At 38.1% G+C, this 25947-nt stretch overlaps 1 protein-coding gene across 1 annotated transcript in view; it reads left to right on the forward strand.

The window, feature by feature from the left end:
- Positions 1–25947, forward strand: part of Mtmr7 (myotubularin related protein 7) — a 114648-nt gene that overhangs the window by 82784 nt on the left and 5917 nt on the right. The window contains exons 7-11 of the mRNA XM_076852432.1: positions 2109–2241; positions 19626–19735; positions 21087–21212; positions 23028–23077; positions 24548–24748. Coding sequence (XP_076708547.1) covers positions 2109–2241; positions 19626–19735; positions 21087–21212; positions 23028–23077; positions 24548–24748 — 620 coding nt within the window. The remainder of the gene's footprint in view (positions 1–2108; positions 2242–19625; positions 19736–21086; positions 21213–23027; positions 23078–24547; positions 24749–25947) is intronic.

Genomic DNA, 25947 nt, shown 5'->3' on the forward strand with positions numbered 1-25947 from the left:
GAAGCTTGTTGTAAGGGGTAAACCAGCAGCTCTGAAAAATGCTTATATAAAGCAGTGACATTTTATAATGCATAGTTTTAGAAGAACAATGCCTATAAGTATTTTTTTAAAAAAATTCCCTTAAAATATTTAAAATTAAAAAAATAAACATAAGTTGTCTTTAAGATACATGATTAAGGTGTTTCCTTGATTAAGCCTAAAGCCTGTTTTATTAGGGGAAAGGTGACTCTTTTTTAGACAGGGAACAGTGCCCCGAGGTATTGACATTCCCCCAATGAACTGATGCCACATGAACTGAATCATGGAGCCAGGGTGCTATTGAGATGGGAGTCCCTGGGTCTGGCATGGTAGCACATACCTGTGATTCCAGAGGCTCAGGAGGCTGAGGCAGGAGGATCATGAGTTCCAAGCAGCGTTAGCAACTTGTTGAGGCTCTAAGCAACTTAGAAAGACCCTATCTCTAAATAAAATATAAAATGGGCTGAAGGTGTGGCCCAGTGGTTAAGCACCCCTGGGTTCAATCCCCATACCAAAAAAAAAAAAAAAAAAAAACGGAAATGGGAGCCTCTATGGCAGTGACTTACCCTCTGCTGTTTTATTTTTAACCTTTGATACATTTATATTTGTTATTTAAATTACAAAGTTAATGTATGTTCTTTGTAACAGTGAAGGAATATAGGAGTATCTAAGGTTTATAAATGGTGTTTCCCTGCCACTTGCCACCCTCTGTCTTTGTGTTATAATGGTTGCCAGATCAGCATATTCTTCCATATATTTTGTTTTGCTTAATAAATATGCATAAACATAAATGCATATCTGTAAATTTGCTTTTATTAGAAACGGATAATTATATGAATTACACCCTCTCACACACACTTACACATATATATATATATATACACAAACATGTATTCTTCTTGACACTCGGTAGTAGTCTAGGGTAAAAATAAACTGTAATTTATCCAGTCATTGCTTTATTGAGGAATTAATGGGTTTTAAGTCTTTCACTATTATAAAAATATTATAATAAACATTCTTAAACATTGTCATTATATGCTGGTACTTTTGAAATTTTGTCAGATTATCAGAAGTAGGAGATCTGGGTCAAAGAATATATGTGTTTTGAACTTAACTTACTTTTTTGAAAGTATTGCTTTGCATCATGCTCTTAAAAGTGACCATTTTTTTTCTGATAGTGTGATCTTGGCATAGGTTCTCTCCCTGCTGCCCTTTGTGGGGTGAGCAGAAGAGTCAGTGAAGATGTTTCTGAAGATGTCACAGCTTGCTTAGGCCAACAGCAACAGTGGGGTATTAGCAGACGCATGTCCATCTAGAAATGGATGCATTTCCCAGGACAAGGCAGGACTTGTCCCCTTCTTCATTTTACTACGTAGAGCTCAGGCAGAGAGATTTTGGACTTAATGGATTTCTTCAGAATCCATACCAGTTTGAATTAAGAAACCTCTAACTTCTCGTGTGCAAAATTATGATAATGAAAGTGACAAAGGGGAGAAAAGCCCATTTATTAGGTGCCTGGATTTAAATAGTGGCTGGCAAGTGTCTGCATTCCTCTTTTCACTTTATTCAGTGATTCCTGCTCAAGGTTTAATTGGGTATCTGGGGGATCCTTGTTGGCAAATTAGAATGAATGTGACATTTGATAACATGTTTATTGCAGTATCATATTGGAAGGTACCATAATGTAACTTATAGAGCATTATGTTGACAGCTGTATCTGCTGATATTCTGCCAATCTGCAGGTTGTAAGATACGTTATTAAATCCGAACAACTTGGCTCCATCACAGAATTCCACATTCAGTTTGGCACCTCTGACAGGAAACTGCAAGAGGCATCTCCAGGAGGGTTTATCTATAGAATGCTTCCCAGCTAAGAAAATGTTGTGCATGCCAACAAATTCATGTTGTTGAAATAAAAGCTCAGTGTGAGTCCCTGGAACTACATAGCTCAGTAGAGTGTCCCAGTGATTTATATCATATTATGTTTCTGCACATGATTTTGAATGTTTTTATGAATATCTGTAAAATGTTTTGGTTGTTTCGTGGCCTGAATATAATTGATAACTATTCTGTTTTGCTGACCACTGCAGCTTAATGCAATGGCAAATCGTGCTGCAGGGAAAGGCTATGAGAATGAAGACAATTATTCCAATATCAAGTTTCAGTTTATCGGGATAGAGAACATCCATGTCATGAGGAACAGTCTGCAGAAAATGTTGGAAGGTAATCCATTTCCCTATGCACAGCATTTAAAAAAAATAGAGTTAAATATCTTGATTCCAGAATGAAATTAGATAGTTTTTTGATTTTAAACTTTTTTTCCCCCAATGATGCTGTTTACATAGGTGTCATAAGCTTGGAAAAGTATCATGTTGCTGTGATTCTTGAAATATTCAATAGTCTCTTTTTTCCTTTAACTATTACTGTGAAGTGGTTTTGTCACTTGATTAGCAGTCAGGGATGCTTCAGTGGCACTCAACATCTAAGATAAAAGTGCACAGGGATTTTTTTTTTCTTCCCCACATTAGTCAGACTCACATTCAAGGACCTTTAGAGAAAAAATGATGCTACATTTAAATCAATTCTTTAATTGCTGTTTTTGTGTGGAAATCAGGTTAATAAATTGTATCTCCAACTTGCTGAGTGGCCTTTAGAAGGGCGAGTATTGGAAGTCCTTGAACTCATTTCTGAATGGCAGCAACTGCTGCAGTACACATATACCACCCCCCAACACTAGTACATGTAGCAGCGAGCACGTAAAACTTGCACACACACTCTGCATGCTTTTGTGGAGAGGAAATGAAATAGATGATGCATAAAACAGTTATTCATACAGCCATAACTAATCAGCAGAAAATGTGCATTTCAAGCAAAACTGGATCCTGTCTTATGCCCCTTGTGATCATAAAGACCCACGGAAGAATCTATTGCCATTGTCCACCATTTCTGACACCAGAACCAACTAAGAAGAGGAAAAGGAGGATTCAAAAGCCATGGCTTTTGCCTTGCCTCTAAATGCTATGTGTGTCCTTCTGGTGAGCACAGCTGAGTGCTAGGAAAGTGGGCTCTCGCAGTAGGAAATGTGGAGTCTGGGGTATAGATGGATAAAGAAGGTACTGATTTTTTTTTCTAGAAATGCACACTTGCTTTCAGTTACTTATGTAGTTCTCCATATAATTAGAAGGGTAGGGCGTAGTGAGGCTGGGGAATCTTGAGCATCTCAGACAGACCTAATGTCCATTCTCTTTTCTGGCCTCTCTAGTTTATATCAGTAATTATGAAACTTTGAGCACATCAGTTAATTTAGTTGGGGCTCTGTTACTTGCTGTAAAATGGGGGGATTGGGTTAGTAATTTCTGTGGGGCTTTATCATTGCAACAGTTTGATGCTGTGATTGCAAACACTTTAAAATTGAGCATTTGAGGTCTGGGGGTATAACTCAGTGTTAGGACACTTGCCTAGTGTGTGCACAGCCCTGGGTTCCATCCATGGCACTGGAAAGAAAATTTGGGCATTTGAATGTTTAGAAGTAATCCTTCCCTTCAACTGAAAAAAAAGAAAGAAAGAAAGAAAAATCACAGTCCTATAATTACCTGCATCTGCTTCTTCACATAATCTGTAGTCTCTTAGGTCACAATGGCTGTACTCTGGGTGTGATTATTTGAGCTTCTTACACTTCTAGAGATTTTAATGAGAAGTCTGGCTGTCTTTGATGTAAGCTTTATACCCCTTGAAACATTGAGCTAGCTTGATACTGTTATAGAAGGGGCGGGCAATCTTTACAGGAACTTCAGTATGAAGAACACTCATTGTTAGACTCATAAAAACCCTTTATGTTGATACGTTTTACATTTTTCATTTAGCAGTTTCAAAATTGGCTTTTGAGAGCATCTTTTATGCAAAAAGTTGCTCACAGAAATGCTTCTGACATATAAAATTGACTTCAGTTTTTATATTGGCATTTATTTGGTTTCTCAGTGCTTATCCCTCTGGTCTGACTGACTGTTTTTTCTAAAGGACAAGCAAACTGACCACATTGTGGAGGCAGCTCTCCTTTTCATAAGGGCTGTTGGTATTTGTACATAACTTTTCCAGCTACGTGCAGTGCTGTAAGCAAGGACAGCTTTCTGGATGCCATTCAGGGGACTTGACCAATGTTTGACTATCTGTTTTTACTGAGTAAATTATAAACCACTTGTGGAGGCTCAGCTGATGATGAAGTGATGCAATCAGAGCCACCTGAGGAAGAGGAGGTTTCTTCTTCAAACACCTGTCCTTGGCATCAAAGAGACGGGATGGTTTACACTGATGTGCCTGGTCCACAGGAAGAATGCATTTCACTCATGATGTTTACTTATTTTCTTCAATTTTGTCAAACCTGTTGTGGATATTCTCAGAGTAGATTCTGGACAATAGAAAAGTAAAATTATTTGCATTTTGGCTGCAAACAGCTCTGTTTGTAAGAGCTGTGAGATATTTCATCAGGAACAGAAATCTAGGACCAAGTTCACATCCCGTATAGGTTTTCAATAGAGCTGATTTAACTTAGATTTATAAGTTCTAAACTAAACTACTTTTGTGATATTCCCACCCACTAAGGAGATACAATGATGCCTTTCATAGCAATTTGTAACTTATTAAATGTTTTTCATAGTAGTTTCTCTTTCAATCACATATAGGATGGTTTTCCTCTCCAGTGATAGAAGGACATCTGGTATTGTCTTTGGTACGGAAACAGTGAGGATACTGTTATCATCAGAGGTGGAGTTTTCCCTCTGAGGAATCCTCAGTGTTGGGGAGGGAAACAGGGAGAGGGGCATAGAGAGGTGTGCACAGAACTGCTTTCACATCTCCACTTGGTGAGGTGGTGCCACACTGTGACGGCTCTTCCTGTCCTCTACCTATAGGGTAGGTGGATGCTTATGGGAAAGGCATGGGAAGGACACTGTCCACCTTTTTCAATTAACATGACGTCTTTTGGATGCAACCTAGAAAATTTCACTATCTCCTCATTAGTAGTTTGGGGCCTAAGTTCCACACAAATCTGAAATTGATATCGCTGTTGTGTAGCTCTTCGCAGCTGACCACTTATTTGTTGATTTATTTATTTAACTAAAAGTTGAGCAACTTCTATGAACCAGGCTTCATAAATATTTTTACTTAGGTAATAATTGTGTTTGATTTTCACAGCAATAGTGTATAGTGCATATTATCTATACTTTATAGATAAAGACAGTCTCTTAGAAAGGTTAAGCATAGATAATTTTTGAGAGGAAGCAGTAAGTTGAAACAAATAGTCATGTAAAATGTGTATGTAAATTTGCTCTAGAAACAAAAGAAATGTTCTTTAGTTATTAGAGCAAAGTACCACTTTTTTTTACCTTTTTTAAAAATTTAAAGTATCTAGTACTAAAAAGAATGTGATAAAATTAGCACTTTATTTCTGGTATCATTTAAAAGTTGGCTTAGAGAGACATGTTTTCTTTAGAGATGTATAATTTTTTTTCCTGATTGCCTCCTTTTAGGGACTAATCCAAAATACAGTTTAAAAAGTAAACACATAGACATGCAAGTATTGACAGTAGAGTTTTATTTATAATAGTAGGATAGTGGAAGCAACAGCAGTTGACTGCTTAAATAATTTTGCTCTACCTTCTTGATAGAAGATTTGGCATCTGTTAAAAATAATAAATATGAATAATATGGGTACTAATACAGGAGAATGGGTATAATATAAGTTAAAAATTTAGGCTGTGGATTTTATATGTACTTCTGTTCACTACAGTAAGTCATATGTATGAAGTAAGGCTAGGAGAATGTCCAGAATATCACTGGGTTAGCACAGGAGGATGAAGGGTGATATTTTCTATCCTCTCATTTATAGAATATTTGCTCTGGTTTTTTTTTTAATGATACACATTTGCTATCTCACAGATTCTGTGGGTTAGGACCCTAAACATGTGTCATGTGTAAGTGGGAACCTGGAGACCCCCTTCTGGGGGCTGGAGGAGGCTGCAGTCAGCATCAGCTGGGCTGTGTTCTCCTCAGGAGGCTCGGATGGGGGAAGGAGCTGCTTCCAAGCTCATTCATGCTCTTGGCAGAATCAGCTGAAGACCCCACATTTTATTGGCTGGAGGCCACTCCCAGGTCCGAAGGCTGCCACAGCTCTGCCACACAGACTTCTACATAAGCTGGTCACACATGACAGTTTGCTTCTTCAAGGCCTGTAGCAGTGCCTCTCCTGGTCTATTTCAGTTGGAATTAAGACATTTAAAAAAAAAAATCCTTCCCATTATTACATAACAAAGCAGGATTTGAACCTTGTACCTTCTTTCATGTTACAGTGATCCTTGTTTTGTGGTTCTGATATTAGATAGGCTCACAGAAAACCACCACACACAGTAATGATGACAAAACATTTTTCAAAGGATTACTGTGTACTCAACACCAAAATTTTAAAAGTTTATTCAGTTGAGCCTTGTGAGATCATGTGATGGCTGCTCTTATTCTCTTTTATAGATGAGGAAATTGAGGCACAGAGGCTAAGTACCAGTGTCAGCTCACAATAATAAGTGATAGAACTGAGATTATTACCTCATTAGTGTGAGTTCAATCACCACACTCTTAGCCACTCAGCTTTACTGCCTCCCTGGGGAGTGGGTGAGGCCTAAGTATGAAAAGACCTAGGTTTAGGTTCTTGCTTTAGACCTCATACTTCTCATTTCCTGTATGTGTGAAGCAACATCAGTAATATGTTTTCTCTATTTAATTCAGACTTATTAAAATGATTCCTTGCAAACTACCAAGTACTTTTCAATATGAGGAGCAAATGCTTTCTCTTGGGAAGCAATAATGTATTTAAAAATAAGTATGGTGGGCTGGGGTTGTAGCTCAGTGGTAGAGCGCTTGCCTAGCACATGTTTAGGCATTGGGTTTGATCCTCAGCATCACATAAAAATAAACAAATAAAATAGAAGTATTGTATTCATCATGCCAAGTGTCAGTTGGGCATTTTGGGCTAAAAAATATTTTTAAAAATAAAAATAAATATAAGCACTGGAAGGCTGGGGAAAAAAAACCTCAGTTGGTAGAGTGTTTCCCTTGCATACACAAGGCCTTGGGTTCACTCTCCAGCACCACAGGGAAAAAAAAAAGAATTAAAAATAAGCACTGGATAAAATGGATAGGTTGATGATGAATTCAGTCGGGCAAGTATTTGATAGGTCCTTCCTATCAGTAAATTTTCATAATTTTTCTATTCAAAATACAGCATGATTTTCAGAGTCATGTAGGTGCTTGCCTCACAGTGTGATCTGAATCCATTCAGTGCAAGTTCATAAAAAATGATTTAATAAACATGTTAGGCCTGTGGGCATTGTCTCAGTAAGTTATTTTACAGAGTTACAGATGATAGCCTGACAACAGACCAGATGGAAGTGGGCCCAGAGCATGTGCAACAAAGGCCCAGTGTCATTTGGGCATTTTGGGCCATACTGCAGTGAGGTGCTATTTGAAAGGGGGCCAGGCTGATTCCATGTAAAATATTGAAGTCTTTTATAGGAGGCCCCAAAATGTAACCTCCCCCTTTATTTGGTAATATTTTCTGAAATTGTGTGTATTAACAGTGGAGAATGTTTTTTGGCAAAATCAGATGTCTCTAGAGATCATATAATAATCTGTTGTTCTTTGTGAAGTTTCTTAGACTTTACTCATCAGAATCTATATTAGGTATAGAAAGAATGGTTAAAGGAGCAGAGAGCTTAAAGTATACCACGAGAGGAACCCTCTCGGTGGGTATTTCTTGGAGTACATCATAGGAGGCACCATGTTGGTAGGTATTACTTGGAGTTTATCAAAGGATGCTCATCTTGGTGGGTATTATTCAGAGTTTTTCATGGGAATACACCGTCTTGGGGATACTACCTGGAGTATATCATGAGAGGCCCATCTTGGTGGGTATAATGATCATATAATTGATTCCTGCGCTGGTCTTTCTGCCAGGTTGCCTTGGGACCATGGTCTACACGGGAACAGTCCCTAACGCACAGCTCCAAGGTTTCCATGAAATATTTCTCTCTGCTCAGAGAACTGCTCCATAGGTTCAAAAGTCCTTTCTTTTTTATACTTTCTTCCTTACTCATGTCTTTATTGGTGATGGCTAACTCAGCCTTGATGAAATGGAAGATTTCTACCCTTCATAGATATTTATAATTTAAGTTTTTCAGTTTAAATTAAGTATTTCCTATTACATTGTCTATAAATTTATGCTTGGAAGTTTTACTAGATATGAATTAATAAAGTCAATAAGTTTCTTTCTTTTTTAGTTCTCCATGATATTTTGCCATTATTAATTCTCTGATTACTAAGCTATTAGATGGGACAACCAATAATGTCCTGAAAATCTGGGTATTTCTCATCAGAATTTAGCATCATGGCTTCGTTTCTACATGAAAAACCCTAGTCTCCTTAAAGTAGAATTAGAAGACTTCACATAGAAATAGTAGTTGTCAGGCTTTGTAATGAGTCCTCTCCTGGGCCAATAGATCTATCTAGTCAGGATTTACTTGTTATTATTGCATGGTCATTTGGAGAAAAGAAATGGATCAAGAATATGTACTTGGCTTCGGTGTGCTATTGGATGAAGATTTAGAATTTGGCTGCAGGAGCCCTGAATGTTACCAGTTGAGAGAGTAAGCTCAGTATCCTAAGTGCTGAGGCATAGGGGACAAGCTTGCTCTTTGTAGATATATGTGCTATGAATCATCCATGGATGATTTAGTAAATTTCCTTAAGCAACTCTTTCCAATCTGAAAATTGGGAGTAAATAAACCCTGTATGGTAGATAATATATAAAGAGCTTCAGGCCTAATTTCTGATTATAGTAAGTACTTAATAAAAATGAGCTACCACATTTATCTCAGACATTCATCATTCATTAAACAGTAATTGAGAGTGGTCGATATGCTGGGCATTGGATAGACAAATGCTTTATTCCTTAATACACAAAGAAGTAGCCAATTTTGATAAAAGGCAAAAAGTCATGATAGGAAGGAAAGATCATGCTTGCTTTAGTAGTGATCTCAGCATGGACTGTCCTGAGTAAGTCATGGCTGGATGTTGTAACTGGATGTCAAAACCAAAGACTTCATTTCCAGGCAACGTTATCAAAGGAGAGGACAAGAGCAACCAAAATGATTTAATGAGAGAATAGAGGCTATTTTTTTTAAATCCACATTATGCTTTCTTTTGAGGTTCATGGAGACAATTCAAAGATTAATGTAAAATTTCCCACCCTCAGAATTATTGTTCTTTATCTTGTTAATCATGATTGCAAGTTTTTGGGTAACTAGGACATTTACAAAAGGAGTGCTTATAGAAGAAAGCGGCTAATTTTAGTGGCAAGATGAACTGTTTTTCCATAAAGCTTCAATTTGGGGTTGGCTGTTCAATATTTGCTTGCCAGTGACAACAGGCTCTCAAGTTTGATGAAAGTGTTGGTCCTGGGAGCTTTTTCAGCTGGAATAAGTCCCACCTCCCACATCCTCTGCTGCTTTTCCCTCCACTTCAGTATTTGCTGCCAGCATCTTCATCTTACATGATTCTTAGCCTCCTCTCCAGGGCCTCCTACTAAAATCTGATATCCATCCCAGGCTTCCGACTCTTTCAATACCCCGGTCTCCTCCCAGTCTAAACTCCTGTTTCCACTTTCTTTTAAGTTTCCTATTTAGATTTATTGTCCTTAAGTCCTACCTTCTATTTAGTTCCTGTTCCTGGCTCAGTTTGTGTATTGAGCTTTTAATTGTTTTCTTTTTCTAGTGAAAATAATACATAATGTGGTGTGCAGGAAACTAGATACCTGTTATAATATACGTGCTGTGCCTGTTGCATCTGAGCCCTTTCCTCCTCCGTCAATTGAGACAATTGCATCTACCATGTGGACTCAGTGAAGGGAAAGCCTGTGTGCCTTTTTTTACATGTGGTAGAAGTTCTGTAAATGGCCACACATATTTTTTATTTGCTGCAAAATTTTATGTATACCAGCAGTAAATATTCATGTCTTACTGTTCTTAACATCCATTAACCCTAAGGTAGTACAGGTTGCCACCTTATACTGTAAATTTGTCTTTAGATACAAAGTTCACACATGGAGCAAATAAATGCTAACGACATTCTTCGTGTGAACCTGCTGTTTGATTTTCTTTATGCTAGTAGGAATTAGTATTCACATTTGTTTATGTGTGTAAGCACACACGTTTATTAGATACACATGCACACACATAAGCATGTTTACTATTGTCCGTGCTAATTCAAGCAATGCTAACACAGGTGCACAGAATTTAGGCTTGATTGCACCTCCTAGGCATTTTATACAGTCTTTCTAATACAAAACCGTATGAAAATGACTTTCATGGCATTATTAATTATATAGAAATTCCAGAAAATATCAACAAAGTTAGAAATATTTTGAAGAATAAGCTTTAATCTTGTCATTATCCTATGGAGAAGCTTGTACACAGATCTTTCTAGTTGATGCAAATTCTCTATAAAGAGGGTCTGTGTTGGGTGACTTGGGTAGGGAGGAATGTGCTGCTGGCATCAATAAGTTGAATACAATTCACTTCAGAGCTCAGAAGTTTATCCTGTGTTGTCATGGTGGGCTCTAAGTAAAAGAAGGAGACTACAAAGCAGGCTTGACTAAACATTTCCACATCGCAGGCCATAATTATGTCCTCTTCTAAAGGTTTTCTTACTAGGATATTCACTGAAGGGAGATTGTTATCATTTTGCCAGTTCTTTGAAGACTATCTCCTTGGTCTTGGCTTCTTGACTCCAAAATGGGAAAGAGACAAATCAAAGATCAGCAGAACTCAACCATATGTCAGGGTAGTACATATGGGGGAGGGGGACATGCACATGTCTACTTTAGGTCTTAGGGTGCAGGAAAGACCACTCCCATTGGGGTTCAAATGGAGCCTTTCTTTATGTCCTCACTGACATTACCCAGCAGCTATAATAGGAAGAAATGAGATTGGTGTAAGTAACACCCAAGTAAGACCAGACAAGGCTGTATTTCCTTCAAGTAAATTTCATATTTCTCAGGTTCTAAAATTATACATCTTTTTCCATTATGGTTTATATATGTTTATGGGATATAGTTACCCTGTTATATAAAACAAATATCACTAGACCTGTCATTAAACTCCCAGCTAGTAAGTACAGTTCTCTGTAATTTGTGGCATATGCCTCTGATGTCAGCTGAAATGAACTTTGTTCAGCAAAATGGTTTGTAAATATTGGTTTGGGTTTGGCAACAAGAGTGAACAAATCAGTATTTCTGCCTTATCCTGAGTTTATCCAAACAAACCCAACAGTTTTATATTTAAAAACTCAGGCACTAATCGTTTCAGTCTCAAGTGTACCCCCATCTGTCAGGTGTGTTAATCATCTGCAGAGCTGTTTGCCTTGAACACTGCCGCTGACCATTAGGGGAAGACACCCTCTCACTTGTCATCTGGCCTGAAAACCTGGTGGGTTATTTTACAGGCGTGTGCAATTTGAGTGTTCCTGAAAAAAGAAATGTTACACAAGGATCCATTCTTAGTGTGAAAAGAAAGGAAACCGATGTGGCAAGAGCCCAGCCGCCTGTCCCTTGGCCATGTGAGCTAAATGAACAAGAGAGTGCTGGAGAATCCTCTCTCCTGGATATTGTAGGGCCTTGTTTCCTGAGCTGTGGATTCCTCTCTTGCTTTAGGCACAGGCCATCTCCAAGTTAACTGGAAAGCCTGGTATCTTTATTTTTAAACTTGCTGTCATTTCTGTGCCTTGTGGGAAGAGAAGGTGAAAAAGATCGTTTGTTCTTGGGCTGAGCTTCAGAGTTTGGATGCCAAGATATTTCTCAGGCTCCCTGGGCTTTTTGGAATAAACAAGAATGCTAACCAGCCCAGAGCCCTGTAATAACAAACTGAAAGTTTGTCCTTTTTAGTGAAAAAAACTGCAAGAGAATATTATCTGTGGAAGGTTTAAAGGAATCACTTGAGTTCTGCAATTTCACAGGGTGGAATGTGTGTATTTTAGGATTAAGTTGAACACTTTGGGTCACGGCCCAAAGTGGAAAGAAAGGCCAAGCAGCAGGCGCCCAGGGAGTGGCAAGAGCTCACAGAGGGTGCTGGAATTTGCCACGCTTCCTGCTGGGCTGTGTCTTTTAGTAGTGTGCAAAGGCAGAGGCGAGCCTGCCACTTGGAGGGCCTATGCAGTATTGCTGAGCAGTGTCACTAGAGGACAAATCTGCTGGGCTGGGACAAGAACAACAGGGCTCAGTTTTAACTAGGAGCTGGCAGTTGGCCTTTGCATCAGAGTCAGTTCTTTGTCTTCAAATTGTGTCTGTGCTCCTATGAACTCACAGGAAGCTTTCTGAGGTGTGCCATGGTATGTTGCTATATGGGGATTGGCTCCTAGATTCAACGTCTGTGCCCTGTGCCCGTCTTCCTAAAACAATGTGACCTGCCATAGAAGGCTCTGCATGTCCAGGCGTAAGCCAGCCAGGCTTTCCCACCTCCTGTTCCTAATTGTCCTTTTGCCACCTTTCGAAAGAAAACACCCTTTGCCACACCCCCAACTTGATGCTTGATCCCAGATTGTGTAAGGAGATGTTTTGCAGTTTATTTTAGAAGTACATATGCAAAAAGGTTTGAAGCTTTCTGATCAGAATAAACTTCCTTGAGCAAACTAAATTAGCACTCTCCATGGAAGTATAGTGTAAGCCTCAAGTACAGACATTTGTTATTTTAAATTTCTTGGTAGCCATATTGAAAGGAGTGGGAAGAAAGAGGTGATTTAATTTTAATAACATATTTTACTTAACCTAATATACTGAAAATGTTGTCATTTCAGCACACATCTGCATATAAAACTATTAATGAGGTATTTTGGATGCTTTTTCTGTATGAAGTCTAAAACTTGATTTTTATTTTATGCTTCCAGCATAGTTCAACCGAGATCTGCCCCATTTCCAGTGCTCAGTAGCCACATGTGACTGAATGGCTACTACTGTATTGGGATAGTACAATTCTAAGTGATAGCATAACTGTCAAGCTGATGGTACATGTGAGTCAAATAGTACTTTGATTTGTGTTAGAATTGTGAAAAATAAGACATCTGAGATTGAGAGGCCATGGTGAAGAGCACAAGCTCAGTCCCAGCCTCATGATGGACCTGCTGGTAGACCTCAGACAAGCTATTTCACCTCTCTTGGTACTGGTTTCCATAGTAAAAATGTGACAATAATACTAGTGCTTTCCTTATTATGACTGTCGTAAGGATTAGAAAAGCTTAACTATCTATGTAAGGTACTTAGGAAAGTGGCATCTGGTATTTAAATTTTACTACAATTATTATATTATTCCTAGTATAACCCACCAAGGTAGCCATCATATGATGGCAAACACCCTAGCTTTGTCTGTCAGAATACCTGTGTTTGAGACCTTCTACTATTGATCACTTTGTATTTTAGCTTTTCTGAGCCTCAGCTTCCCCTTCAGTTGAACACCTTCTATCTCCTAAGACATTGTTCTGAATGAACAGGTAAGAACATGTATAGCTACTATTCTGGGGAGTCTTCATTATGGCAGCATAATATATATAAGTACTATCTTGTTTCATCTTCACAACAACTATTTGAGGAACGTGTTTTTATTCCACCTTTACATTTGAGGAAGGCAAAAACTCAGCTGGCTGCAGGTTTCATTGCTGGAATTTGAAAGCAGGAATGTCTGACTTCAAAGTGCCTGAATAGTGCTGCGTGCTTTATTAAGAGGGTAGAAACATAATCCAACTATGATGTTTAAAGGTGGGGACTGTGGGAAGTGATTAGGCTTAGATAAGGTCCATGATCAAATTACTGGTAGCTTTAGAAGAGAAAGAGACATCACAAGATGTACACATGCTATGCGTACTCCTTGGTGATACCCTCCTCCATGTCAGGACTTTGACAGCAAGAAGGCCATCACCACATGTAGCCTTTCAACCTTGTACCTCTAGAACTGTGAGCCAAAATAAAGCTCTTTTCTTTATAAAATAACCTGCTACAGGTATTTTATTAAAATATCAAAAAACAGACTCATACAAAGGAAATCTTCAGGTGCCAGAAATGAAGACTGTTAAGACTTTGAGCTGTTTCCATGGTAAAGGTTGAAGGCAAAGATGGAGGGCCATTGCTCCCAGTGAAGGCTTATTCAGTGTGTTCATCATTGTTATTCTGTAACTATTATTCATGGCTGAGGCTTTTTGTATACTGTGGTTATTTCCTTTCTAGAACAGTTTAGTGTCCTCCCTGAAGTTAATACATAGTCATCTCACTGCTTTGAATCACTCCTAGTCCTAGGGCAGCAGGACCAGCAGTGGTTCGAAAAGGGAGCCTTGTTTTGGGAAGGTGGGGGATGAGGCTATGGGGCGGTGGTGGTGGTGTTTGGAGGAACAGAGGAAAGTCACTGATGAAGGGCTGCAGCGGGAGCTGGTCAAGATGTTTCTGGGTGGCTTCTCTTGTGTTGGGCTGAGGGCAGGGCTGAAAGTTTGGAAGAAGAACTGGGTGGAAGATGGGGCAACGAGCGCAGGGAACTTTGAGAAGGCTGGCTGTGAACTCGCTAAGATGACAAGAAACAACCTCATGCAGTGGCCAACACTAACTCATCCACAGGCCACCAGAAATGTGAATCCAAACACGCCAGGAATGCCACCCCTTTGTGTTTCACTCCACCTCCTGCTTGAGTGCAAATATGCTGAAGTCTGTCTAGATGATGGTTCCGTTGCATCATATTCTTGGGCCAATCCTGCACCTTTTTTTCTCTTTTATTAGGAACACTGTTCTTAGATGTTTGCAACTTACCTTCAGTGAAGCCTTTTCTTAAGGATTCCACAGAATTATGGAAGTCTTGCTCCTAATCAGTCTTTGGGTTGCTTCTGCCAGGTGTCTGCAAGACTCGCAGTCCAAACATGACCACTTCTCAGCTACCAAGCTCCTGTACATAAGCAGAGTGTGGGTTAGATCCTCAGCGTGCCCCAGTCCAAGCCCAGGGTCTCAACATCTCAGGGTAAATTGTTATTTTCCTTATGTGGAGATCAGGCTGAGACTAGCTTAAGGTCACCGTACTGGGTCCAGGAGTGCATTTTTTTTTTTTTTTTTTTAACATTTCAGTTTCAAGTGGGGAATCTCCTGCCCTGCTCTGGCCCAAAGTCAGGTCTGTTGTTTCTGTTCATTTGAGCACAACCTGTATTTACCCACTTCTTACTCCCCACTAAAAGGATAACAAAGTGGTTAAAAAAAAAAAAAAGAGGTATGTGTGTGTTTATGTGTGGTTATGTGTGTGTTAAAACTACAAAAGGATGAGAGAATGGAAGAGGGGGTGACAGTGACACTAATATGAAAGCTGGATAATAGATGAGTGATAAGTGACAGAAAAGACGAGAAAAAAGCTGGAATTCATGATTGGAAGGGAGAAAAAGCAAGCCAGATGGAACTGCAGCTGTTCAGGATCTGGAAGTTGAGGTATCAGGTATCTCAAATGAGGACTGGCTGAGTGTTGGCAGCCAGAAGCAGTTGTTAAGTCCCAGCCTCTCTGTCCCCTGCACTGCCAGTGAATCCTCTTCCCACACCTGCACAGGAGAAGATGGTGATGAACTTCCTGGAAAGACTGACCCTCTAGAGCGCTTCTGGGATCAGGAACCCACCCAAAGCTGGCGGACCTGGGAAAGGGATAGCAGGACAAAAAAGGATGGGTTAAGTGAATGTCTACGAAGGGAAGAGGAGATGTGTGGTTCCCTGCCCCAACTCCATTCTTAGGACATTGTCATCCAGTCTTATTGACTCATGAAGGTGTATGGAGACCCTCCCTGGGACCTCCAGCCATTCCAAGAGAAGGTCTCCCAGATCCTGCCATCAGTGGTGAGACTGGCCAAATCTCCCACAGCTAAGCTAGCAGCTAAGAAAGCCTGCCATGTACATGGCACTCCAGCCAGCCCTTTTGTGCCCCACTCTCATGTGGGAATGAACTGAGATTACCAGAAAATTGAGCAAAGCAAGCACAATATCAATGATTATAGACCATGCACGCACACAGGCAATCTAAGCAAGCAAACAAGAAGAATTTAGGAGGAAAAATAAAGAAACAGATTCAATCCAGAGAATAGAATAAGAAGAAAACAATAAAACTGGCATTAATAACCTTAAAGAAATAAAACTTGGTGAAACTAAAAAATGTCATAGTGCCAAGTGGTAGCCACAATTTTGAGAAAGAACTCTCCCACCTTCCTGGTGAGAATGCAAATGAATGCAGCCCCTCTCTAAAGAAATTTGGCAATACTTGGTACTGATGAAGATGCACTGACCCTATGGCCCATTCCATTTCAGTTATGGAAATACATTTATAGGGAGATTTTCCACAAGGAGATTATACAACCATATTTTTACTGTGCTGTTTGTAAATATTAGAATAGAGGAAAGAAATAATTGTTAACAGTAGGGGAACAGATAAATAAGATATATTCATCAAGTGGAATACTATGCAGTTACTAAAATGAATGATATTTATTGATGTGAATAGCTCAATGAAATAATGAAAAAACATCAAGTTGAAAAAGGTTATAATTATGCAAATTTTAGTGCATATCTATCTATCTATATCTATATCTATCTGTCTCTCTCTCTCTCTATATATATATAAGCTGTATTATTTGGGGATAATAATAGTAATAAGGGCTAACATATATAACTATCTTTGGAAAAGGGGCTTTTGTTTATCTCCATTTTACAACTAAGAAATCTAAGGCCTAGAAAGCCTAAATACTGTCCAAGCTCACACAGCTAGCATGTACATAGTGAAAGGACAGAAATGTGTTTGGGAATATTAACAGACTGCAAAGGAAGGAAGCAAGATACATGGGAACATGGGACTTTTTTTGGTAGCATTTTCTACCTTTTTAATAGAGATTTGAAACAATTATAGCCAATCTAGTATCTATTATGTTATTTTTTAAACAAATGTTTTAGAGAAGTTTTAGGTTCTTAGCAAAACTGAGCAATAGGTACAGAGATTTCCCATATATCCCCTCCCCCACAGGCTCCGCCCCCCTCCACGGTTATCAACTGGCCCCATCAGAATAGTACATTTGTAACAATGGATGAACGTATATTGACACATCATCACCACAGTTTACCAGTTTACATTAGGGCTCACTCTTAATCTACATCCTGTGGGTTTGGATAAATACTTAGTGGCATGTATCCACTGTTACAGTATCATACAGAGTTCACTACACTAAAAATTATTGTGCCCCAGCTAGTCATCTGTGTCTCCAGCCTAGCTTTTGACTGTCTCCAGAGGTTTTTTTTTTTTTTTTTTTTAAGTTATAGATGGACACAGTATCTTTATTTTACTTATTTATTTATACGTGGTGCTGAGGATAAAACCCAGTGCCTCACGTGTGCGAGGCAAGTGCTCCACCACTGAGTCCAGCCCCAGGCCCTGTCTCCAGAGTTTTGCCTCTTTCGAAGGTCATAGTGGGAGGCTAAAGGATGTGGCATTTTCAAGTTGGCCTCTTTCATTTAGTAATATCCATTTGAGTTTCTTCCATGTCTTTTCATGTTATAATAGTTCATTTCTTTTTATTGCTCAGTAATAGTTCACTATCCACATGTGTAATATTTAAAACTCATACAAATTTTAATATCATAACTTTTAACGAGGAAAACTGTAAGCTTGAAAACACTGCTAAATACCCAGGACCTCAGGGTTGAATTGGAACTATAGTTCTGTGAATGGCTGTGTGTATTCTCCCCTGGGCTTCAGTAGAGTACCCTTTTTGTACTTTACCAGGTAATGATAGTGTCTTCCGGCCTGTGGTGTTGGGCCTGGAGCTGGAAGGGGACAACACTGTGATCTAGCAGAATGACAGTGCTCCCAACAAGAGTGCTGCTAGAGAAAGAGAGACATCAAACACCCACTACCCCACACCCTCTGCCTTTGGTTATTAGGTGCTTCCAGCAGGTCAGGCTTTTGGAAAGATTTTGGGATCTTAACTAAACATGGTCCTTATATGGCTTTCTAAAATAGGGCTTTTTGCTGGGAATCTCTGTATTATTTCTTTCATCATTGCTGTCTCTGTGACTCAGAATTTAACCACTTGTGCTTTTCTGTGTGACTCTTTGGTTGCAAAAAATCAGAGTGAATCCCCTGTGATCTAGCATATTTAGGGGCAGGGCTAACTATCTTTGGAAAAGGGGCTTATTTGTTAACTTATTTAAAAAATAAATTAAATATTTGTCACTAATCATTGCCACGTGCTCCATATACACAGTGCTTTCAAAGAATTAATAAGAGTCGAATCTGGGAGTTTAGGGATGGAAGAATTTAATTTACTATATCTTCCCTATTTTAAAAATGAAGAAACTGAGGCCCAAAGAGTTAAATGACATGTACAAGACAACATAGCAAATTACTGACGGAGCTGAGTAGGAAATAGGGCTCCCTCTCCTCGCCTATGTTTATTTCACTGCAAAGTACAAAAAAAAAAAAAAAAAAAAACAAACAAAAAAAACACCACAACAAAACTATGGATCATTGTTTCATTTTCATGGTTTGTATTAAAACTCCTTAAAATGGGCTTTCTGGGCATAATTCTTATAAACATTGAAATGCAGAATTTGTGATATATAGTCAGAACACTATTTCTGAAGTTTTTTCATACCTTCTATTAAAGAGGAGTTCTCTAGATGAAAGTTTCTTGTTGGTGATGTTATAGGAGTGTTTACACACCTACCTCAGATATCTATGTGTATACAATATAGTTATCATTGGGACACTGGGTTTATTTCAATCAAAGGGAAGGTGTCTGGCCTGCTGCACTGGAGTGGATCAGAGGCACAGATCTCATTTTTAAGTTCACAGGCTTAACTCCCATTGCATTGTTGAGAACAGGAATTGGTCATTTCATGAAGACTTTTGGGATAGTTCCATTTTATGTTTTTGTAAAAGTCTCAAACTGAAGAGGTTGAATGATGAAGAGTTCTAATTGGATAAGTACTACAGTTAGTTTTATGGTTTTTCCTCCCTAGTAGTCTTGATCCACGTACTCCTTAGGTACCCATTTTTAATATCTTTCAATTTTAAAAAAAATATTTTTTAGTTGTAGTTGGACACAATATCTTTATTTATTTATTTTTATGTGGTGCTGAGGATCCAACCCAGCTAGGTAAGCACTCTACCGCTGAGCCACAACTCCAGCCCACCTCATTTTTAATATCTTTACTGGAAAGGTAAGTAGATGTTCTCTGCTGAACCTTTACTATACTAACATTCAGTGATTTTCATTAATTGGGTTTAACCTTACAGATATGATTCTGGTAAACAAATGCAGCATCCATCATGGCCAATGAAAGTAGAAAAGCCTTACCTGAAATGGTTCAATGGAACCAAGTTTAGTAAACTTTTGATTCAGGTTGTCCAGAGAATATCTACTACAACAAACAAATTATTAATAAACTACCTGTAAAACATGATCATACATAAAAGAGAGATTGCCTTAATTTCACTTTTATATCTTGATTCATTTTTCAGTATGTGAACTCAAATCTCCCTCTATGAGTGATTTCCTGTGGGGGCTGGAGAACTCTGGCTGGTTAAGGCACATCAAGGCAGTCATGGATGCAGGAATCTTCATTGCAAAGGTATGTGATTGCAGAGAAAACAAATGAAGGGGTAAACTAGCAACCATGCTGACATCAGAAAGGTGACCTGTCTCCTCTCCATGGGCTCCCCTGTACTTCACTCTGCTGTCCTGAGGAGATGGCTGGCTTTGCAGACCTCCATAAGGTTTGCCTTCTGAACATGTAATTTTGCAAGAATACAGTGCTTAGTTGATATTTCAGTGGTCAAGTAGACTATTTCCAAAATATTCTCTCTTCCATTAGGCTTAGTTCTGGTGGAACAAAGAATTTTCTGTAGGACAGTACAACCAAATGTGAGTCATTTCAGTGATATGGCCTTAAGGCTTCCATTGAATATATTATTTTTCTTAGACATAACATAAGCAGAAGTTATGTCCCTCAAACTGGCAGGTAGATTCCACTTTGCCATGAGAAGAATACTGTGGCAACTTCCACTGTTTTTGAATGTATTCTATTGTGTTGTTCAGTGTTTCTAAAAATAAGTTCCTCTTAGATTTACACTTAAGAGAATCATCTTTTCTGATGACATGGTCTGCTCCCCTTTATTAGATAATCATTTACTCAACAAATATTTATTTAGTGCCTGGTACTATTCTAGGTGCTATGGATGCAGTGCCGGCTAAGCCAGATCACGTCTCTCATCCCTCACAACTGACATTCTGATGTGGGAGACCAAAAGCAAGAGTAAAAAAATAAAAATAAATTTCAGGTAGTGATAGATGCTTATAATGATATCTTTACCAATTTACATTTCTTGCCAGGATACTTTCAGCTAGAAGTTATGTGTGTAGTTTCAATAGTGAATAGAAAATCTTCCTTAGCAGATAATTCTGGTACAATTTTTAGCTTTGTTTTCACCTTCTTTCCCTAAAATATCCATTATTTCACTCTTATCCTTTTATCTTTAATTTTGTGCTTTTAAAATTTAAAATTTTGTGCCTTTTCCTTTTTGGAAAAGGTTGGGGCCAGTAGTTATTCCAGGATTTCAATAAGACTTCACATGGAAATGGGAGGGCAGGAAAGGGTGGAGGGTGGACAAGAAATGTCAGAAAGGTATGTTTGCACAGGAAATATACTTTTATTTCATATCTGTGCTAAATTTGAGGTGACTTGAGTGAGGGCTTCTGGATGTAATGGAAAGGGCAGGAAAAGCTTAGCTGCTAGCACTCACTGGGCCACTCCTTGGTTCTGCCCTAGGAAGGCAGGGCATAAACGCCAAATAAAAGAATGAACAGGTTTTGTTCTGTTTTGTCTATATTTTTCTCTAAGTATAGAAGTTAAACCTAGTTCTGATGAGAGATGTTTCCTTCTATCGTCATTCTGTGTGACTCTGCTGATTGGTATCTTCTAGGCAGTTTCAGAGGAAGGGGCAAGTGTGCTTGTCCACTGCTCTGATGGCTGGGACAGGACTGCTCAAGTATGCTCGGTGGCCAGCCTCCTGCTGGATCCACACTACCGGACTCTGAAGGGCTTCATGGTGAGTGTGGCTGCTGGGCCTTCCCTGGAAAGGCAGTGCCTTGATCACAGTGGACTTCTTTTTAAGAAACTTTTGGCAACATTTTTTTTTTTTTTTTTCTGATCAGCATTATTTTTCTCTTAGTAGATCAGCAAGGTTAATTAAAGGAGAAAAAGTGAAGTAGGCTTGGAGTAAAGAGGTACATTTCTGGGATACTGAAACCACTTCAGATCAATGCTACTGAATATGAATGGGGACAAATATAAAAGACCTTCAGTAGTGAGAAAAATAATAAGCTTTATAAAAATTTTCTCATAAATACTTCCAGTTTGGGATAATGTGTGTAACAAAATACTTTTGGGGAAAAATATCAGGGAAAACATTTTCTATATTGTTCATGCTAATTGTCTCTAGAAGGAAAAACTTCTGTCACTTCCAGGTTTCTAAGTAGTCCTCACAACTTAGATGAGAATATTCACTGTTTTTAGGGTTTTTGTGTTCTTTGATGCAATTATGAGTATATTCTCTCCTAGAGGTTGATCCTTTTTGGGTATACATCAAGATACATTGCTTCTGACTACAGTTGCCTGGGGTAGTGAAGTTTTGATTGAATAGTGAGATTTCCCTAAAATGACTGCAGGGACTTTCTAGTGACTGGGCCATTACCTGGTTCCTTCCTCTTGAACCATGATTGGATAGAGAATGCCATTCTGGGGTAGATGCTGAGAGGAGCCCTACTGGAATATCATTATTACTAATCTCTTTCCCAAGTGCCATCAGCTGACACCCTGGGGACTTGAGAGAAGAGACCAGCTTCCTCCCTGAGCTTTCCCTTTCATTTTATCAGGATGCGCCTAAGAACTTGAATTATCTGTGACAGGATTGATTTGAGGGTGACATTCCTGCTTTAGACCCCTCTCCTGGGCTGAGGTTAGGAGGACTAGATTTCCTCATTTACTTTTGGAAACTGGGTTCCAAGTCACACCCTGCCATGAATCTTTCTTCCACATACCTTCCTTTTTTTCCACTGACTCTCTTCCTGATTGTGCCACATTAAATTTATAGCACAAATGAAATGCCCTTCTGAGTTAACAAGGACAGATTTCAACTGGTCCATACATTTTTTTGGGGGGAAACTAATGGCCATTTTAGAGCACTGGTGATATTAATAGGACTATTCCATATAGTTAACATTTTTTAAATCCAGACTACTTCAGTCTGTGAACTTATGGTAATCCTAATTCCAAAGCAGGGCTAAAGCTTCTAATATACTCATAAACCCATTTTAGAATTTTTCTCATGTATAGTAAAGAACACTGGAAAGCATTTCTAATTGTTTCTTATTGAAAGGTTGGTATTTTTAATTATTCAAAGAGGCAGTATCATGTATTGGTTTAAAGATGGGGTTTAGAGCAGAGAGACCTGTGGTGTAAAGTGGTGTCCTCTGCTTCCTATAGCAGGTGAATATTAAATCTCTCTCTGCTTCACTCTCTGTTGCTGTAAAATGACAGGGATAATAACACCTATCCCACAATGAGGTGAGGTGTCACATGGGAAGCACAGCAGTGTCCAGCAGGGAGGAAGCATTGAGTGGATGGTGTTATGGTGTTTTCTTTTTTTAACTTCAGTTCTCATTTATTTTTCCTGTGCATGACCTTCAATTTTGCCCTTCCCACATGCATTGGTGGATATTGTCATTTTTTACTTATTTTCTGGTTATCTGAGGATAGTGATTTCTGAACCAGATGTCTCTGAATCTTTCAGTATTTTTGGTTATGGTCTCTTATTTTCCTTCATTTGCTTCTCTCCATGATACTTATATTCTTTCTTGTGTAGGTATTAATAGAAAAGGACTGGATTTCCTTTGGCCATAAGTTTAATCACAGGTAAGAAATATTTTAAAATCTGTTGCTTTGAATGTTTAGGATAAAAACACTGTTTCTGAAGTTTTCAGTGCAGTGTCCAGGGGAAAAATAACTTGATTTTGAAAGGATTTTTACTACTATTTGCGTATCCCATTTGGAAAGTTTAAATTATGTTGTTTTGCATCATAGTTTGAGAGGAAATTCTCAGACTCTAACTGCACTTAGTATTAGTTGGGCAGAACTCAGTAGAGTTAAATTGTTCCAGAAGAGACATATGACACTTGCTCATTCATTGACCCAGGAAGGATCAACTCTCCCTCCTTCCATGCACACTGGATTTACTGAATTATTCCATTTTGGAAGTGCTGACATTCACTTTAGGCTGCAAGTTGTGAGAACACTTATTGTGTTCTGCCCAGAACGCAAACATATTACTTACACAGAACAAATATCTATTACCAGATGATATTTTATCTCAAGAACACAGAAGGTTTTAAAATTACATTATCTTCAAAAGACAAAGAGTTTTAATATTATATTAACCTGAAAATTGATAATCCATGTATAATTAGAGAAATGCTCAGTTAATCAAGAAAGCAAAAGAAAATGTCTAACTATTTGGGAAAATGTAAATTTCTAACAAATAACACAAAATTTATTGATTAGATTTATTTGACTTTAGATTTTATTTAAAGTTGTTTATAGAAGAGCAGTATGTAATGTACATTCACTTGTCATTTCAAAAATATTGCTTGCTGTTTCAAGATAAAATATTTTATATTATCCTAAAAAATGTTTTCTGTGGAATCTGTGGTCATATAAAAATGAGTGTTTTGTTTTTACTCTAGAAATGAGAATATCCTAGGAAACCATTCTTTTTTTTTCAAATTGTCTTTCTTCCTTATTCCTTCCCAGCAAACAATGCAAGAGTGAAAAACCCAGAAGTTGCTTAGAAATTGCTTCTAATTCTCCCATTAGTCATTAATAAAGTAGAAGATTTATTTCAAAAGTTTTGTTATACTTTTAAAGTTTGAAATAAAAACTGCTCATTTTTCATGGAAAGTTTCCTTGAATTTAATCTCTGGGACTATTCTACTTTATTTTATTTAAGAGAGAGAGAGAGAGAGAATTTTAATATTTATTTTTTAGTTTTCAGCGGACACAACATCTTTATTTGTATGTGGTGCTGAGGATCGAACCCAGGCCGCACACATGCCAGGCGAGCACGCTACTGCTTGAGCCACATCCCCAGCCCCAACTATTCTACTTTAACACTTTCTTTTGTAACTATAACATGAACATGTTATCTTCTTTATACCACCATTACGAAGTTCTTGAAATTGGAATTTAAAGGTTAATTTTTCTACCTCTTATCCTGAGTTTATAAGATTTTTTTTAGGAACTAGTGTTGCCTTTATGATAGTTTATGAATTTATAGCCTTCTAATTTAAAAAACTTACCTTATAACATATCTTCTACTTTGTTTTATAGATATGGCAATCTAGATGGTGACCCAAAAGAAATCTCCCCAGTAATTGACCAGTTCATTGAGTGTGTCTGGCAATTAATGGAACAATTTCCCTGTGCCTTTGAGTTCAATGAGAGGTTTTTGATTCACATTCAACATCACATTTATTCTTGCCAGTTTGGAAACTTCCTATGCAACAGTCAAAAGGAGAGACGAGAACTCAAGTAAGTGTTTTGGAGTTTTAACTTTTATCTCAAGCTTTGGGCAACATAGAATTTTCAGGTGGACTTTTATAATTTTGGACACTATGTCATTTAGTGCACATATCTATACTGACAGATTCAAGTTCTTTTCTTGTTTCTGGCATCATTTCAAAGTGGCAAAAATGTAATCAACTGACAGAGATCTGTACAGTTGTACTTTTTCCTTTCCCCCAGTTTCTGCCTGATATACCCAGACAGGTTGGGGGGTCTTGAAAATAATTCTGGAGTCAAAGAAAATAATTTTTGCAATTAAAAGTTAGATATCTTGGGTGAATATATGGTTAGAATAAAAACTGCAAATATAACAGGGAAAACAAATTTTAAACTCAAGGCACTGTTAATTTAGATTAAAAGTGCACTGCATCATCCAAGGGTAAAAGTAGATAAAATATGGACTTCCAAGTACATTATAAAGTCAGAAACTTAATAACAAGGTGATTTAGGAAGTGCAAATAAGAGAATATTTTTGAGATTTTCATAGAATAAAATGATTTTAACTATGGTATATACATGATCAAATTTAATTTTAGAAATAAACAGTATAAATAAAATAGGCTTTATGCCATCAAAGTTATACAAAAATACTTTTTCAAGTGGATACTGGTTTATTTTGTCCAAGGAACTTTAAGTATTCCTGATAGGGGATGATTTAGAAGCAGAGCGCATCCTGTAGGCTCACCTGTTTTCCCATATAATTTGTGGCTTGTTGCACCAGACTCTCAAGTTCTAATGGTATCTGCTTGGATTTTAATTCTGGCTTTTACATTCACTAGCCATAGGAATTACTTAATCTCTCCATTTCTTTAGTGTCTCTTCCAGAGAATGGATATATCTTACAGGAATTCAGTGAGGGTCAAAAGAGAGAAAACACAGGAAGCCCTTTGAAAACAGCCTGGCAAATAATAAATGTTCAATGAATATTTGGACAAAAAACTATATAAGCAGTTTTTTTGTTTTGTTTTGTTTTTACCTAACAAGAATTAAATATCCTGTCCAGGCTAATGCAGATAGTAGGGGAGGAGTTGAGATTATTATAGTGCTATTCTACTATATCAAGAAACCACCAAAAAAGATTTTAAATTTCCCTTCTGTAGAACAAGGACTGTTGTTCAGATCACAGTGCTTAGTTCCTTTCCAGCTGTTATATTATACATTTACTA

This window comes from Callospermophilus lateralis, chromosome 4 (genome assembly GCF_048772815.1).
Source record: "Callospermophilus lateralis isolate mCalLat2 chromosome 4, mCalLat2.hap1, whole genome shotgun sequence".
NCBI classification, from domain to species: domain Eukaryota; kingdom Metazoa; phylum Chordata; class Mammalia; order Rodentia; family Sciuridae; genus Callospermophilus; species Callospermophilus lateralis.